Below are 16,528 nucleotides of genomic sequence, written 5' to 3' on the forward strand. Positions count from 1 at the left end.
CCATCTTTAAGTCCGGGGAGATTCCGATTGGACACAAGAGGACAATTTTTCACCATGAGAACAATCAACCATTGAAACAATCTCCCCAGGGAAGTGGTAGATTCCCCAACATTGGGCACTTTTTAGGCTCAGCTGGGCAGGGTGCTGGGCCATCTTGTCTAGACCATGCTTTTGCCAAGAAAGGTTGGACCAGATGATCCTTGAGGTCCCTTCCAACCTGGTATTCTATGATTATGTTCTTCAGAGAAAATTTGAAGGATGGGCTTTAAGTAAGACTAACAGGTTCATGCCAAGGCTGGAGGATATAAAGAAACAGCAACTTACTTCCCTTCTAGTGAAAGGCTCCAAGGAGAGAAGGAACCTCCAATATCTATAATTGAGCAGATCAAAGTCAAGAGAGAATAAAATACAATTGTGGTAAAGCTCATAACTTTTATACTTTAATGAAGTTTTTTTGATTATTTTTTCAGACTCAATACAAGGAGCAAGTGATGAATATTGTCACCTGGTCTCACGAGGGCTGCATGACACAGCCATAGGTCATAGAATACAAAAGAATGAGATAGTGTGTCATTTACTGTCAACTCGAGTAGGTGCTTGGGTGTATATTTTTTTCCTCTCCTCAGAAACTGGGATTAAAGCCTCTACCTGAGATACAGAGTCTGTAATGATACTGACCGTTTGATATTTATTTTTTTTTATATGGTTCCATTTTCCATCTTAGTTATCAGGAGCTCAGTATTGTGAGACAAAGCATAAAGTGCTCTGATACCAGGACAAGCAGCTATTCTGGAGAAGTATCAGGAGTGTGGGACTATCAGAAACCCTAGTTACAACCCACAAAAACATACCTTGGGAATAACACTGAAAAAGCAGGGAAATGAGTAAAAACCGAAAGCAAACTTAGCCGTATGGCCTAAGCTGTCCCTATCAGGTAGTGCTCAAAACACCTCACAGACACAAATCCCAGGTCTTTTGGAGATCTTTCACCTTACTTATCACTCATCCTAGCTTCTCTAGGCCTCTCCAGCCCCTAGGGGATGCCACTGGGAGGAACTTTTGGGGAAGAGCCCTTTCAAGCCCTGTCTCCAAGTGAGCCAAGTTTCCCCATCAGGCTGCCCACCATCACCTGTACAACCTCCAACTCACCCCAGTGCCTTACCCCACCCCCCCACCAGCTGTGTTTTCAAACCCCAGGAAGATTCCAGAAAGCAGCAGTTAAATGATCACCACTGATGCACTAACAGACCACCAAGCTGAACTTCTCTGGCTACTCATCATTGACCCATCTCCCTAACCGGAGGAGACAGACTGCCTGGCACCCTAAATATTTTTGTATTAACTTCCCCAGGCTGGTCAAGCCTGGGCTGTTGGACCACTGGGCTTTAACCCAGTGAGTTGAGGAGCTTTGCCCACCACAAAGTGTAAATGAGTTTATAGGAAATAGCTGAGGCTAAAGGCTGGGGTGGGTGGGGAGGAAGACAACTTCCCCACCCTCATTAGAGGACCTGGACTCCTTATTGTGTGCCCTCTTCTCCAGTGGTGGAAAGGAGTTGCTTCTATTGGGCTTGTGGTGGGGGTGATGAATGGGGTAACCCCTCCAGGAGCCAGGAGGAAGGGAGGGGGCTGTGTCCTCCATCCCCTGCGTCCTGGGAAGATGAAAACAGAGTCAAAGGAAGTCCTGAATACTGAAAATGAGATTTCTGTTCAGGAAGGTAAGCTGAGATTTTTGTGTTTTGCTGCTTTTTTTGTCTTTTTGTAGTTGTTTGAAGTGAAGGGAGACAATGTAGGCAATGCAGTAAGTGGTTGGGTTTTCTGTGGGGCTAGTAAAGCAAGTGAAGTGGAAAACTGTTGAACGGCTTGGTTAAAAGGCATCTGCTTTCTGATGATTTGATTTTTGGGGGGTTGTGTGTTCTTGCTTTTTAGTTGGTTTTTTTTTTTTTGGATGGATTTCATTTTGGGTTTTTAATCTGTTTTTGAGGAGTCCTGTCTGTCTGCTGTGCCTCTCCTGAGAAAAGCAGTGCTCAAGGGTGATGTCTGTAGAGACCTCATTGTAAAGGGAGGAGGGTAAAGCGAAGCTGTAGAGTGATGTGAAACAATGAAAGGGACAGAGGTGAGAAATAAACTTTTTTCCCCTTGAAGACAAAGGCTGATGTAGGGGTGGGTATCACTTGAAAGGTCTTCCAAGCTGCTTTTTAAAAACCCACCCTGTTATGCATCCCACAACTAACTTCTCCTTTTAGCTAGTAAATAACTATTGGCAGAGAGACTAAACCACAGTCTGAGTACTGGGGAAGCCAAGGTGATGAAAGGTTGTGTCTCTCTTCCCTTAAGCAGTGGCATCTCTAACAGTACTCTTCAGGAGAAAAGGCAGCTACTGCCAGTAGCTGCTGGGAAGAAATTTCCTTGCTGTTGTTCAGAGGAACTGCCAAGAAAGCTCCTTGTGCCTCCCGTGGCAGCATAAACTCGTGGACAGGGTGATGTATGAGATATTTGAGCTAATGCAGCAAGATTTTCTTCCCCAGGAGAAGCTAAACGTATGAGTAGGAGAGTAGGCAATGATGGGTGCCTAGGGATTTTACCTAATTCCTAATGAGAGCCTGGGCTGGGAGGGAGTGAAATAAACTGAGCGTGAAAGTAACTGTGAGCCCCTCCTCACCAGGGAGGAGGCCACAACCTGTGTAATGCCGCACTGAGTGACCTGGCACAGCTGCCTCAGGAGGCCATGTGAGAGATGAAGAAACTATAGTGACAGACCCTGTGCAATGATGATTTCTCCATCCACTTGTGAGAGCAGCTTTTGGGCTGTGCCTGTAACCTCTGGCTAAAAAGCCATCTTTAAATGAACGTTAGTGGTGGGTCAATGGGGACACTACTTGTTTCAGGAATGACTTCTTTTCCTTTACTCACGGTTTCTTCTGGATAGATGGACTTGGCTGCTCCTGAAGGGGAGGGATGAATGAGGGATGTGGGTAATCACCAGGTGGAAACCCTTGTGTAGGAGACATGAAGGAGAGTGAATATTTGCTCACTTTTTCACTCAATGCACAATGTCTGGGATACAGGGAGGCAAGATGATCTCAATGGAAAATATTGCCAGGCATGCAGCTAGATGTCTAGGAAAACATCCCTAACCCCTGAGGATGATGGTGATGAGGGGTGCTTTCCTATCTAAAAGGATGTTTTGTAGCTGGTGGACTGTGGTTTGGGAGAGACTCAGGTGTGCTTTATGAAATAGCAAGTAATTCAGTTACCGCTGCACCCATCTGTGTGTCACTCTCACTCTGGACTTCAGATATATTCTGCAAACCATCCATCCAATACTTGTTTCTGCTGCTTAGGACTTGATTCAAGGAGAGCTGCTGTGAAAAGAGGCACTTTCCCTCCTTGACAGGGAACATGGATCTATCCATGTGTCTTCTGCTCTTGCTGGGGAGAGGCTATAGAGGAGCAAACTGTCCTCCTCCTCCCAGGAGCTGAAAAACTTCTCTCTGCACGGCCCTGGGAGGAAAATGTGAAGCTGAACTTCCCCACAGTTTAATCTTCAAAGCAATAACCTAATTTGCTGAAGAGCTGTGAGATATGGAACTGACCCAGAATATTAAATTGTCTCCCTGCCCTGCAGTGAATAGGAGCTACAGTTCAAAAGCCGAAGGCCCCTGTTATCTCCTGTGATGGATGCTCCCTCCTGATGAATGTCTCCTGTGATGCCATGTGCTGTCCCCGCAGATCAGTCTTGGGGGGTGGGACTCACATGGGAGTCCCACGAGAGGCTCTGGGGAGCAGAGAAGATGCTTCCCTTTCATAAGTCAATTGGCCGTGACAGAGGAGCTCCCTTTGGGGAAGCAGTGGTTTTGAATCTTCTAATTAAGTGTGCCCAGCTGGGCTCCCCTTCCTGGGAAAGTCTTAGTTCAAAGGATGGCTTTCAACTCTGAACTTCACAGTTGCCTGGTGTTTGAGAGTGACCTTACCCAGAACTGTAGTCTACTGCAAGCTTTTTTTAAAAAAAAAAAGACAGGAATTGAAACTCAGACCTTGAAATAATCCTTGCTTTCTTGATGGGATAAGGCCTGTGCATCATCTGCTCTGCCTGCAAGTTCCTCCCCCATTTTCCTGGTTGCCCTCTGTGACCTACCCCTAAAAAGCCAAACCCCAAATCCTCTGTTATTTAACACACTGACTGATTTTAACTGGTTTTAGATGGCTTGAAAGCATTCGGGTTCCGCCATATCCAGTAATGACTTATTCCAATCACTTCTGTAATTATTATTTCTGGTAAAGTGGGAATCTTTAATCCCCAAGGCCTGTTAGCAAAGGGGGGAAAGTGAAGCTGGCTTCTTAGTTACTTTCTGGATTGCAAACTCAGGGCAGGGTTTCCCCTGGCAGAACCAAGGGTGGGTGCTGTAAACCTTCTTGTCTGCATTACCATGCAATTGGGCTGTTGACCTTTCATGCCAGTGACCCACCCAAAATACAACTCCCTTGTTAGACAGCGCCTTAGAGGATTCAGCAGCTGCAGTCACCTGCCGAAAGCTTCTACTTCACACACACGCATGCACATAAAACTCTGCTAAAGCCTTGCCTGGAGAGAGCTGCCCTTTGCCAAGCCCTTCTTCAGCCCCATAACTTACTGGTATTGCTGTAGAACTGACTGTTCAAGTTTTGCTCTCCCAGCAGAGCATGGGGTCAAAAGCAGGTGAAGTAGAGTATAATGCAATTATCCCAGCTGCACACCCATGGCAAGAATTGAGGTAAGGGATGCTGATACCCTCAACCATACAACATATATGCTAACGTAGGAGGCTGCGGGAAGGAATGGGATGAACTCCAGCTTGGCTAAAGGCTTCCTCTGGTCTGGGTGGGGGTCAGAAGTGTGTAATGCAGAAGAGAGGAGGGGCTCTCATCACGTGGAAACGGTGACTGGGACTACTCTTATTTCTTCGTGTCCACTTGACATCTCCGGTGCTATCCCTTAGTGGCATCTTGACATCAGCTTGGGGGAAACTGGGATAGAGTTATAAGCCTTATAAGAGTGAGAAACAATAGCCTCTCTAGTCTGGGTTTTGACTGCCTGTGTAAAAACGGAGGATGGTGTTCTTGTGAGACCTCGGATAGATGCTTCTTGGGGGAAAAACAAGCCACCTCCTACTGTTTATCATTAAGACAAGTGAGTTCACAGATCTCTTTTTTTTTTCTTTCTTTTTTTTTTTATTTCCTAAATTGGAGTATTCCCAAGGAGGGAGCTATACTTCTGTGGAAGGAAGGTTGCTGTGTTGTAGGCTGTTGCAAGTGGCACCTGCTGACCCCCACCAATAATGGGGGACTTGGTGTGGTGGCTCAGCAGCACCGGTGCTGCATGGGTGGCTCCTTGATGAGCAACCTTGTGTTGTCACGCACCTCCTCCAGCCACACATCTGGTGTGTAGACAAGATGATGTAGTGCTGTTGGAAATTGAATCTGCCATGTAAATTCTATAGTAGAGCAGCTTGAAAGGTCTGCTGCAGCTCGGAGAGAGCCCTTCACAAATCTCTCCCTAAGCCCCGGCAAGGGGCTGAGTCATTCTCATGTCTGGGGTTTTCTGATCTCTGTGTGGCTCTTTCTAAAAGTTCTGTGCAGTTTGAATTAATGGATGTATGTTCCCAGAACAAAAAAAATTACATCAGCTGTTCCCATAAATGGAATTAAGGCCAAAGCCTCCAGATGTCACGCGTTGGTTTTTTTATCTCTGTTCGACTATAGGAACTCTTCCTTAACAATTCTCAGCTAATGAATAGAACAAAATGCAGAAATCTGCACTGGGTTATAGAGAAATGAATGTATTTTTAAAAACATAATGCATGTTGACATGGGTGTGTTAGGGCTTGTGGCTGTATCCATCTAGGCAAGGGGTATATTAATAACACATGGTAGCTATGAGTGGTGCCTGTAAGACCAATCTAAAATAGCCTATAGGTATTCCATCTTGAATATCCTTTCTCAGCATGTGCAGAACATCTTTGCTGATGGTAACTCCCCTCCTGTGGGTGGTACTCATGCTGTCGTGCTCTTGCTCCTATGATGGCAATGTGATGTGTGCCTCAGCCCATTAGCTGAAGGACTGGTCAGGACCCACTGCTCCTGCTGTAAGAACATCTTGATTGCTAGCTTCCTCATGCTAATCGGATCAAGCTCGTTGCTTAATTTAATTGAAATAAAGAGGGATCTGATATGTGGCATCTGTCAGCAACCTCAGAAGGAGGTAGGGATGTGATTTTGTGTGGTAGACAAGAGCATTTGAAGTATTTCCTAGAATGTCATATTTCATGGGAAATGCCTTTAATTAGGTTTGGATGTTTCCACACTTCCTCACCAGACTGGGAGTGGGCTGCTCAGCTTGGTGCCAGTAAGGAATATCTCCTTTGTCTTGTTAATAGACAAAAAAGTTGTTCTGTTTTTTTTATTTTAAAAAATACCTGGCTAGGCCTTCAGTATTCACAGTTGGTTCCATTGTATCTTCTTTAAAATACAACAATATGTTTATAATTGGTAATGACAAAATCCCTAAAGCTTGTAGCACAAGGCTACTGCGAACATATTAAGAGCCGTTTGGGGAGAAGATGAGGGGTGACTTTCCTACCCAGTGTGCTGACTGAAATCAGAGCCAGTGACATAAGGAGGCTGAAGGCTGTGAAACTTTAATATCCTGATTGGTGAAGTCCTGCTGGTGAATGCCAGCTGAGGATCCGACTTCTGCTGGTTGAACATGGTGCTGATCCAGTACCGAACTGCGTTGACAGCTGGCTCTGATTGCCCTCCTGGCTTTGTTGTCAGGCAGAAGGAAAACTGAGGCTTTAGTTTCCCTCAAGTCTGAAAATCCTCAAGCAAATGGGTAGCCCTGTCACAGCAAGAGAAATACAGCTCATGTACCCAAGTAACTTCTCATTCTCAGACAGATGGATGAGAGACTTGAGAGCTGAGCGACTGGCAGCTCCCACAGCTGGTGAACGTGTTAGAGGTAGATGTGGTGCATCTGCCCCACTAGCCTGAACTCGGTGAGCTGTGATGTGTGCCGACCTCCCCGAGTCATTAAACACGAGCTGAAATTGAACTTGTATGAACCCACTTCGAACTAAGAAGGTGGCGCAATGACGCATGCGAATGCTCAACTGGATGTGGATTCTTTGTAAAACTGCTTCAAGTGTTGCTACCCTAGCGCTTGTGTGCTCGGTGGCTCCTGAGGTGGGGCTGGGGGATGCTGGTCCTCTGCCGAGGATGGTAGAGCAAATACCTGTGACAAATGCCAGTCATGATTGCCTGGCACAAAGCTGCGAGTTGCAGGGCACTGCTGGCACCACAGGTCCTCTAAAGGAGGCAGGGGTGAGAGGCTGGTGCGATCAGAGCTCGGGAGGCGGCGAACGGGCGGATCTGCGAGAGTCTGCCTTGCTGCTTCTCAGCTCACCTACACCAGCAGCTCCTTTTTTTTTTTTTCTTTTTTTCCTCCCCTCCGTGCACTTATTTTGTAATGTTTACATATCACTTTAATACTTTGAAAATGGCACAGGTTATTTCCATGCCGATTTAAGTTATCGAAAGGATAGTGGCAGGTAACTACTCTTCATTGGCTGAGTAGTAAGAAGCCCTGACTGGGAGAGCTCCGTTTGTCTTACTTTTTCCAGGAGCGTGTTGCAGCTTTAAAGCTCAGACTGCCCGGTGCTTGAGAGCACTTGCATGCTAGAACAATGCATGAACTCATCTTTATTTTAACTGAAATCCAGGCTGGGTTGTTGGGAGCTCCTGTTTCTCCTCTTATCTGCGTAAATGTTTTATGAAGTGAGTATAAAGTCAATAAACACTTCCTGTTTAACGTCTGCCTCGCTGCCTTATGAAAGATGCTTTATAAAAACATCAGATCTCTCACCCGGCACGCGGCTTATCTCTGGTTCCCTGCTAAGCATGATATCAAAACTCATCTAGTAGGAAAAAATATCTCAGCTTAAAGAGGAAAATAAACTTGCGTCTTCCTCTTAATGATGCTGCACAGATTATGCAGTAACGCAGCATATTAAAATTGCTCTGAAATTGGATTTCGGAGCCAGCCGAGCTTCAAATCCTGATGGGAAGGCTCATGGGGAAAGCTGGTCTGCACCCAGTGTGGAAAGTGAGCACCCAGCTTGTTTCTTTCTTGCCGCTTTTCAGCGTGACAAATGAAATTTGAATAATTGCTATGTAAACTGAGAGCAGTTGTTGAATCTGAGAGGGCTGAAAAATATGTGCTTTTCAGAGCTTTGTTTGCTCTGTTGCTGCTGTTGATTCACGTTGATCGTGGCTGGAATCTTAATACTGTGGAACACGGCAAGCATTTCTGTTATAAAATAAAAGGTAGGCAGATTCCTGTTTTGCATGACTTTGCAAAGTTGCAGTTGGCATAGTCAAATCGGGCACGGGCTCCTTGTCTGAGGTGTCAAGAGTTGTCTGAGATATTCGAGAGCTCTGTGCTGCCAGCATCTCTCTGCACTTGGCCCAGGCAGTCCTAGGCCAAAGGTGGGTGCAACTATAAAAGACTGATACGATGCAGCGCCTAGCCTTGTCTCTGCTCATCCTTATGTGTGAGCTGTTGGCAAGTGTGTCTAGCAAATACTGGGCTTTGAGTTTTCTCTGCTTATATATGTACACACACTTTTTTCTTGTTCCTAGATCTCTACAGTGCTTTCCTTCCTTTAGTTGAGGGGCTTGGCCCCTGTAGGAGATGCTATTAAGACTCTTGCTCTTCTCCATCAGTTGAAATGTCACCTAAAGATTGCAGCTAACGCACAACCTATGAAGTAAGGAAGATGGCTTGGTGAAGGAGAACGCTGATATTCTTTTTTTTTCTTAATGGTTGTGTGTACTTCTGTATCTTAAGGTGACAGTGTTTTGTTTTTTTTTTTTTCAAACTCTCTGATCTTCTAGAAGAAGTTTCCTGACAATAACAGTGCAGTAGCTGGCTTGCTGCTGAGGGCTGCCTCCTCAGCCTTCACCAAGATGGAAAGACCAGTTTATCTGTAGTCCGGTGTATCAGACCACTGTGGGGTTGAAGGAGGTATCAGTAAGTTTCTAGAGACCCTCTGCTTTTCTTCTTTCTTTCTGTAAAGTAGCTTAGCCACAATTGCAAGTAGCAAGATCTGTCGCATGCTCTTGGGTAGAAGTGCTAAAACCTGAATTTGTGTAGCAGGAAAAAAAATATTAATGGAAGAATTTACTTTTCGTTATCAGGGGACTTGTTGCTGATACCCTCAGTTTTGGGAGCCCTCGTGTAGGTGACACACGTTGAGCTGTGCATCCACTGAACATCTAAAGCGAAAGCCACTCACTGTGCTAAATGGTGTCCGCTGGAAGTGAGCTGGGAGGTGGGCACTCTGCCTACCTGTACCTGATGAACCCGCTCTCTTCTGTGCGGCCTCAATTCTGATTTCCAGGACTCCTGCCCCATGGGCCATCTCTGGTCAGCCATTCAGCAACTTTAACTTGACTTGCATCTTCACATAAGGTTAAAAAGGACTCTGGCTTTACTCCAGCTGACTGTAGCCCAGATACTAGTCATGAATTTGGTGACTTTAAAAGTCAAGTTTATTCTTTCCCCAGATTCTTTTCCATTCTCTACCTCGAGCTTCGAAACTGCAACGGAACCTCTTGTGCTCCTATTCTAGCCTGGACTGCTGAAACAGTTTTGCTTGAAAAGCTTACTTAGGACAAAACCTAGTTCTGCCATCCTCTTTGTTTTTGTTTTTTTCTGACAGCTCCTCCAGTAGACAACTGCATTGGACATGCCTTTTCTCTTGCAGGAGAGCCCCTGCTGTTCAGTTACAATGCTCTGATGAGACCTTACAAGTAATGACCTCTGTGCTTTGCCCCACGTAGGAGAGACTGTGTTGAGATGAGTTTAATAAATAGCCCCTAGCATAGATGCTGTTTTACTGCTTTCAGGCTCTTTTGTGCCATTATAGTTAGTTAAAGGACAGACGTAAGATAATGCCTTCCACTCTGAATGTGTTGTATCTTATAAAAGTGAACAAGCTGTGAACAGACAAGGCAGCAAAGCTCTTGGAGATGGAGCTGTCAGGATGATGTTACTCTGCCTGTGTGACTGCTTGCTAGCTCATGCAAATCCGAACTTGAATGGGGCTGGGCTCCTTTGGTTCAAAGGATATCTGCTCAATAACCCCTCAAATGAGCTGGAGATGGCTCCCATCTCCAAAGTGCATATGAGGAAGGCTGGAGATAGGAGGTGCTGACAGCATCCCATCCCTTGCCAGGGTAGTTATGTGCAGCCATGGTGAGTCTGAAAAGATAGAATCTGATACCCATTTGGATGTGGTGAGGTCACATTGTGAAACATGGTGTCTCTGTTGTCAACTCCCATCTCATCAACTCCAGGTCTGAAGGAACCAGGATGTGTGATAGCTGGAGCCTGAAGAAGGCTTGCTTACTTTTGAATGGCTCTCAGTCTGGGTGCAGACACAATCTGCTCTTGCTTTTTTGAAATAACTTGCGTGACAGTGGGGAAATGTCTTGGTCCCTTTCCCACCTGGAGGAGGGACTAAACTGGTGTTCTTAATGCTTCATCTGGCTGGGGAGCCCGTCTTCCCTGACGCCTTTAGGAGATGAGATCTGATAGGAAGGTTTTAGAAACGAAACCCTACAGCAAGTCCTAGCTGGCTGCTCTTGCTGGCATCCAGTTTGCAAACAGCAGCGCTATAAACTAATGCCCAAGAGACCAGTCGAGCGTGGCCCCAGGACAGAAAACAAGCCACAGTCTAGCCTTGGTTAACACTTTTCTGTTTCATGTCTGCATTCAAAGCAGCCTGCAATTGGGCTGCTGTTTGTGATCTTTCATCTGAAGCTGTGACACTCCCAGCATGACCATACACATCTTCAGAGGCCGGCTCTTCTCTTGCCTCAGAAGGCTGCTGAAATCTCAGATGAATTTTTCTTGGTTTTTTTGGGGGGGGTACTGTTAGCTTGTCACTGCTGCTGAACTTGGTGGCTGTGGGCCCTCCTGCTGGTAGGAGCCCTGTGAAATACAGGTCACAAAAAGACAGTTCAAAGGAAAATACTAACTTGGGTGTAGCTCTTCCTTTGAAAGACCTGTCTGTTTTTCATTAGTGTTTGGGGGCTCCATTTTAAATCTCTCACTTGTTAAAAGCCTTGAGGTGAGACAGGATACTTGGTGGAAAAAGTATGGTCATGATGGCAGTAGGAAAGTAAATGTTTTGCTATTATCCCTTGGGTAAGCACAGTATGGCAATGGAAGCTGTTTGAATGCTTCTCAATCCATTTTGGGAAGCCACTGCTGTGTAGCCAGTCTGTTTGCGCGGTCTGCCTCGGCTTGAGGTACTTGGGTAGGCAAGTGCCACTATTTTAGATCCATGTTTCCTTGCTGACTAGTGCTCGCCTATCCCCAAAATCTCTTGGCCTAAGCAGAAAGAGTGTCCCAGGCTGTGAAAGATGACAAGACAAAAAAGAGTGCATGCGCTTGTCTACTGCCAGTATTGCTTGTTGGAGACTTGCATCTTGTAAACAGAATTTGCATCCTGGAATGCGAAAAATACCCCAACAAATAACCCTGCAACTTTTCCATGTTTTCTGTAAATAGACTGGTGGTTTTTTTTTTCTTCCTCTCGATCTCCTGGAGGATTGTGTATTGTCTCTCTCTGATTGCTATCTCCTGGCAGGCGAGTCAGGGTTTCCTTTGATTTGACTGCGTTCAGAAACTGTAATTCTGCAAGGAAAGCTTGAGATCTGCAGCTGTCAGAAATGCCACTTGGTCCAGGTCCAAGTGCTCAGAGGCAGAAAAGCTGGTATGGGAAATGCGTGTGCACTGCTGTGGCTGTTTCAGTCCTCCTAAGAGAAAGGTGAGGAGGTTATGAATAAAACCAAACAGGGGATGCTTGGCAGGGCTTTGATAGAAACTATATATATATATATATATATTCCCTTTCAGCCAAACAGCATAGCTGTCTTCTCTGTGGGACCAGCTATTACTGTAAGGCTGGGGGTGGGATGTTAATGTAAGTTGTGGGAGAAGAAATGTGAAGCCTGTGAGGTGCTGAAGGCAGCTCGTGCTGATCCAGGCTGATAAAGCTGATGTGGTGCTGTGCTATGGGTCTCTTCATCCCTCTTTCTGTCTGTGCTGACACCAGGTACCTCCTGTAACACATTACTGGGGCTGTGGGTTGGACAGTGGTGAGACAGTAGTAGCCCTGGTGGGGTCTAAACCCTCTTGAATTGTGGTGTGCCATGTATCTCCATAGCTAGGATTGTCCAGGGGACATACAGCATGTGGAAGCGACATGGTGTTTATGCTCTGTGGGACACAAGAGCTGTTATGAAGGTTGGTAGGAGACTCTGCACACAATCAACCCTCTGTTCCAGCAATGCTTCACCTGATGACCTCTCTGGTGCTGAGACTCAGCTGAGGTGCCTGAATGGTCTTAGAGAAGAGAAGCAAACATACACGATGCTTTCTTATTCCAGTCTCGCTTCAAGAGCTACCCACCTCAGGACAGCTTTCTTGCAGGGCCCACACCAAGGGAGCAAGTATGTGAGATCTTTGCCTTGGTCATCTTGCAAATGAAAGACAAGACAGCACCCCTGTAGCCCTGTTCTGCATAAAAGTACCTGTCTTGAGGTCGCTCCAGGTAAACTTTCAGGCCTGGTTTTAAGTTTCCTTCAGTGAAAAAGGTACTGTTGTTTGGTCTCATTCTGTGACATGACTCACCGGTGTTTTCAGCAGCAAGAATGGCAGAAATAGGCAGCACTTCTTACAATGTGATTATTCTTAACTTGTGCAGGATAGAGAAGTCTGGGGTGGAATTGTGCTTCACCTGTGTGGCTGCTGTCCTGAAGAGAAAGCGCCTTTAACTTCTTGAGCAAAAAGATTGTCAGTCTTACACTAGTAAAAATTTAAATTTGAATTGTAGAATAAATCAGGTTGGAAGGGAGGCCTGGAGGTCTCCAGTCCAACCCCTTGCTCCAAAATCAGTGGCTTTTAAAGCTAGGCCATCTTTCTAAGAGCTCTGTCTAGTCAAGCTGTGAGTATTTCCAAGGATGGGAGACTCTCCCACCTCACTTAAACACTGTCATTAATGAAGAAGAAAACCCAAACCTACAATACTATTGGGTTGGCATTTCTAATTTAGTGTTGTTTGCTGTGCACCTCTGAAGTATGTCTGCTATATTGCCTTATGCTAAGTAGCTCTATGCAGCAATGAGGTGCCTCCTTAGCCATTTCTCCAAGCTGACCAGACCCATTTCTTCCACTCTTCTCATACACTGTATGCTCCAGTCCCTGGTCCTTCTGGTATTTCTCTGCTGGTTTCACTTCAGTTTGCCTCTTGTGCTGGAAAGCTAAGAACTAGATGCAGCGCACCCAGTGTGGTCTCGCCAGTGCTGAACAGAGAAAACGAATTGCCGAAAGTTATAGATGAGCTTCCATAGCCATAATACCTGGCAGACAGTGCTGTGTCTGAAGATGCAGGGGGCAAGTCCACTGCTTCCTAAGGCCAGAACTAGCATGCTGTCAAGCAGTGTTTGTTTGAGATGTTGTCAGGTAGAAAAATCTGAATTTGGTTCTGTGTTGACTTCTAATGCCTGTTAGAGCTGTTTGCTTTAAGATGGCGGGTTAAAAGCCTTGCAGCACTGTACAAGAGGAGTGTGGCTTCACTGGTTGGTTATCTCTTCAAAAGTTCCTCCTGCCCTAGATAAGGCAGAACACAAAATAGCATAAGGTCAGACAAGTAAGAGCTTAAATCTTACTATGAATCCACAAAGGAATGGTAGTGACACTATTTTGCCTTGACCTAGAGATAAACGCCATGGGCTCTTGGTTGTCTGGAAGGAAAACGTGCCCCTACTGCAACCAGGTTCACATGTGCCTGTGTCAAAAAGGAGATGTCCCATTCAGATACCCCCTGTCCGTGATGAGCAAACCCACAGCTTTAGCTGTTTCTCTGGATCTTGCTAGCCCAAGAAAGTGGCTGATGGCATCCTACAAGATTCTTCAAGAATAACAATAACCATCGCACATCTCTGGTATCAGTGCATTCTTTCAATAGTTTTAAATATTGGCATTTCCCCAAATAACTCGCTTCCTCCTCTGTTTCTTTAGGAGAGATGACGCACTTGCTTGTGAGGGAGGTGAACTGATGCTCAGGCTCATTCTTGTCTTGCATTAAGGTGATAAACAAAAGGTTTAAGTCTACAGCAAACAGGCTGTAGCTTGGTATCAGCTCTCAGATTAGTCATAATTGAAAGGCGTAAAACTTTATGCACCAGCTGCTGCTTTAGCCCTAAAACAGTTGGCTTCTCTAGGCAATTAGCCTGTTGACTTTTGAGCTGAAGGCTTTCACCTGCACAGACAGTGAGACTAGAGTTCTCCTCGGGTGATTTCCTGGATTCCTTTGTATGTGGCCAGGCTTGTTCATGTGGCAACTCTGCCTTGGCCCTGCCTTGTTTCCTAATCCGGTGGTAACTTTGGCATGACAGACACTTCTTTCAAGTACAAGTGTCTGTATCTAATGTCTCATTAGGATTTCAACAGCTTTATGCAAATGTTTGTTATTGTCCTAACAATGTCTGAACCCATGTTAAAGTCTGCCTGTGCTTCCTTTTTTGTTAGGAAGTCAGATTAGTATGCTTTGCTCCAGGTCTGCTCTGGTGGGAGCAGTTCGGGTGTTAATATATCTGCCCACAGTCAGTGGTGGTTCAAAATGGGCCTGTCTGGGATGGCTGATTTACACATGTTGAGGAACATGCCCTAGATCAGAACAGTTGGACCAGGCTGTATGCTGTCTGAAGCTGTCCTCAGGACTGTGTCTTTACAAGCTAGACAGCAATGGCATCTTGCTAAATCAGCAGCCAAAGGTGAAATAAGTGAGTGCTGTGGCTTTCCTCTTTTCTAGCATACGGAGTTTCTCCTAGTTTTTATCCATAATGCTGTGACAGTCCCAAACTTCCTTTTCCTGTCCCTCACTGATGTGTTCAGCTGGGAAGGGGGCAGAGCACCACAGCTGGTCCCAGGGACAGAAGTGGTGAGAGATAGGAATCCCCCCCACCAACATATCTGGGTCTGCTGGTGTTGATGACAATAACTGTTTGCAGTAAGTCTTGGATTCGAGTCTGGCATCTGAATGGTCAGAGCCTTCACGCATTGACACAAACATGGATATCTTTGTGTTTGCTCGTGCAAAATTATCCTTGGACTGTTGGCTTATTAGTCTCGATTCCTGTGTTCTTGCAGTTATAGCTTCCCTTCAAATTAGTTATTCTTCTCTTGAAAAGCGGGGACTTATCTCCTATGAGTAGGAGGGTTTGGCTTTTCAGGCCACATCAGCCCACTGGCATTGCCCCCACCCCTCCTTCCCCAAGATAAGGGAATTAAGGAGTGAGTTTGTAATAACAAAACAGCACAGTGATGCTCTGTGTAGCAGAGATGAAATGGCTGCTTTGTGTGCTGGAGGCTTGTAGCTGACAGCTTGCTCAGCCTGGGGATGCCTTTTATTTCGAACCGAAATAAAAATAAATGTCAAAGTCTTCACAAGCTGCTGTTGTGACTGAATGAGGTACTTCGTCCTCAGAAATGTTCCCCTGGACTCTTGTGCGCCGTAAGCTGTCACAGTCCTTGAAGAATCAAATTTGATTGAGCCCCCAGCACCGTCTGCATCCAGATCTTGTCACTCCGAGGCCTATTGTAGTCTCTGCACTGGGTATTCGGAGCAGGCTAACAACTACGTAGGAGGTGCTCTCAGCTGCTTCTCTCCCCCCAAAGGAAGCTAGGGTTTATGTAATGGTACCACGTGTGTCCTTCCTCACGCAACCAACTACAGCCCAACTTGAGAGGTGATCCCAAAGCCTTTTACAAGACTAAAAGGAAAGGGTCGCACACAGGGAAATAACTAACTAGCATCCCTGCTAAGGATTTTTCCTCGCACTGTAGCGGATACTGAGGAATCCACCTGTGCATTTGAATCCAGGGATAGGTACCTAAGTCACTGACTCTTTTTTTCTGCTTCTCAAGGAAACACTTGTTTACCTGGCCCTAGTCTCAAATAGTAGCCATGTCCAACTTGGGTTACGTAGCTGCTTCTAACTAGCACCCTCCCCCTCCCAGTTCCTTGATGAAGTTGGAGGCCACCCTTTAAGTGCTCAGAGCACTGCAGTCTCATTAGATAATGTTTGCCTGGGGGAGCGTGGTTGTATTAGACTTTTACTCTGATAAACTCCTTATTTATGTATGGTTGAACCTTTTCCCCTTGGCTGGCATATTTTATGATGAATGATGGTACATGACAGGATAGCAAAACTGGCTTGTAGCGTAGTTGACATGAGATGGGCAGCAAGCTGTGCTGGGAGTGGGTGCATTACCCCCTTCCCCCCCCCCCCCCCCCCCCAAAAAAAAAAAACTTGGTCACTCTGATCTTGGAGCATGTGAACAAAGCAGATGTGCAATTTGGTTTAAGGATACCGGCTTGCAGGAAAAACAAGTTATTTGGAAGAAGAATATTTTGGTGGA

At 45.8% G+C, this 16,528-nt stretch overlaps 1 protein-coding gene across 2 annotated transcripts in view; it reads left to right on the plus strand.

Moving 5' to 3' along the window:
• Nucleotides 1-1,452: 1,452 nt before the first annotated feature.
• Nucleotides 1,453-16,528, plus strand: part of SLC4A11 (solute carrier family 4 member 11) — a 141,330-nt gene continuing 126,254 nt past the window's right edge. For both annotated transcript variants that reach the window (XM_074587202.1, XM_074587203.1), the window contains exon 1: nucleotides 1,453-1,715. In XM_074587202.1, the coding sequence (XP_074443303.1) occupies nucleotides 1,583-1,715 (133 nt within the window). In that variant the 5' untranslated portion in view covers nucleotides 1,453-1,582. The remainder of the gene's footprint in view (nucleotides 1,716-16,528) is intronic.

The sequence above is a fragment of the Larus michahellis genome, chromosome 5 (genome assembly GCF_964199755.1).
Source record: "Larus michahellis chromosome 5, bLarMic1.1, whole genome shotgun sequence".
Lineage (NCBI taxonomy): Eukaryota > Metazoa > Chordata > Aves > Charadriiformes > Laridae > Larus > Larus michahellis.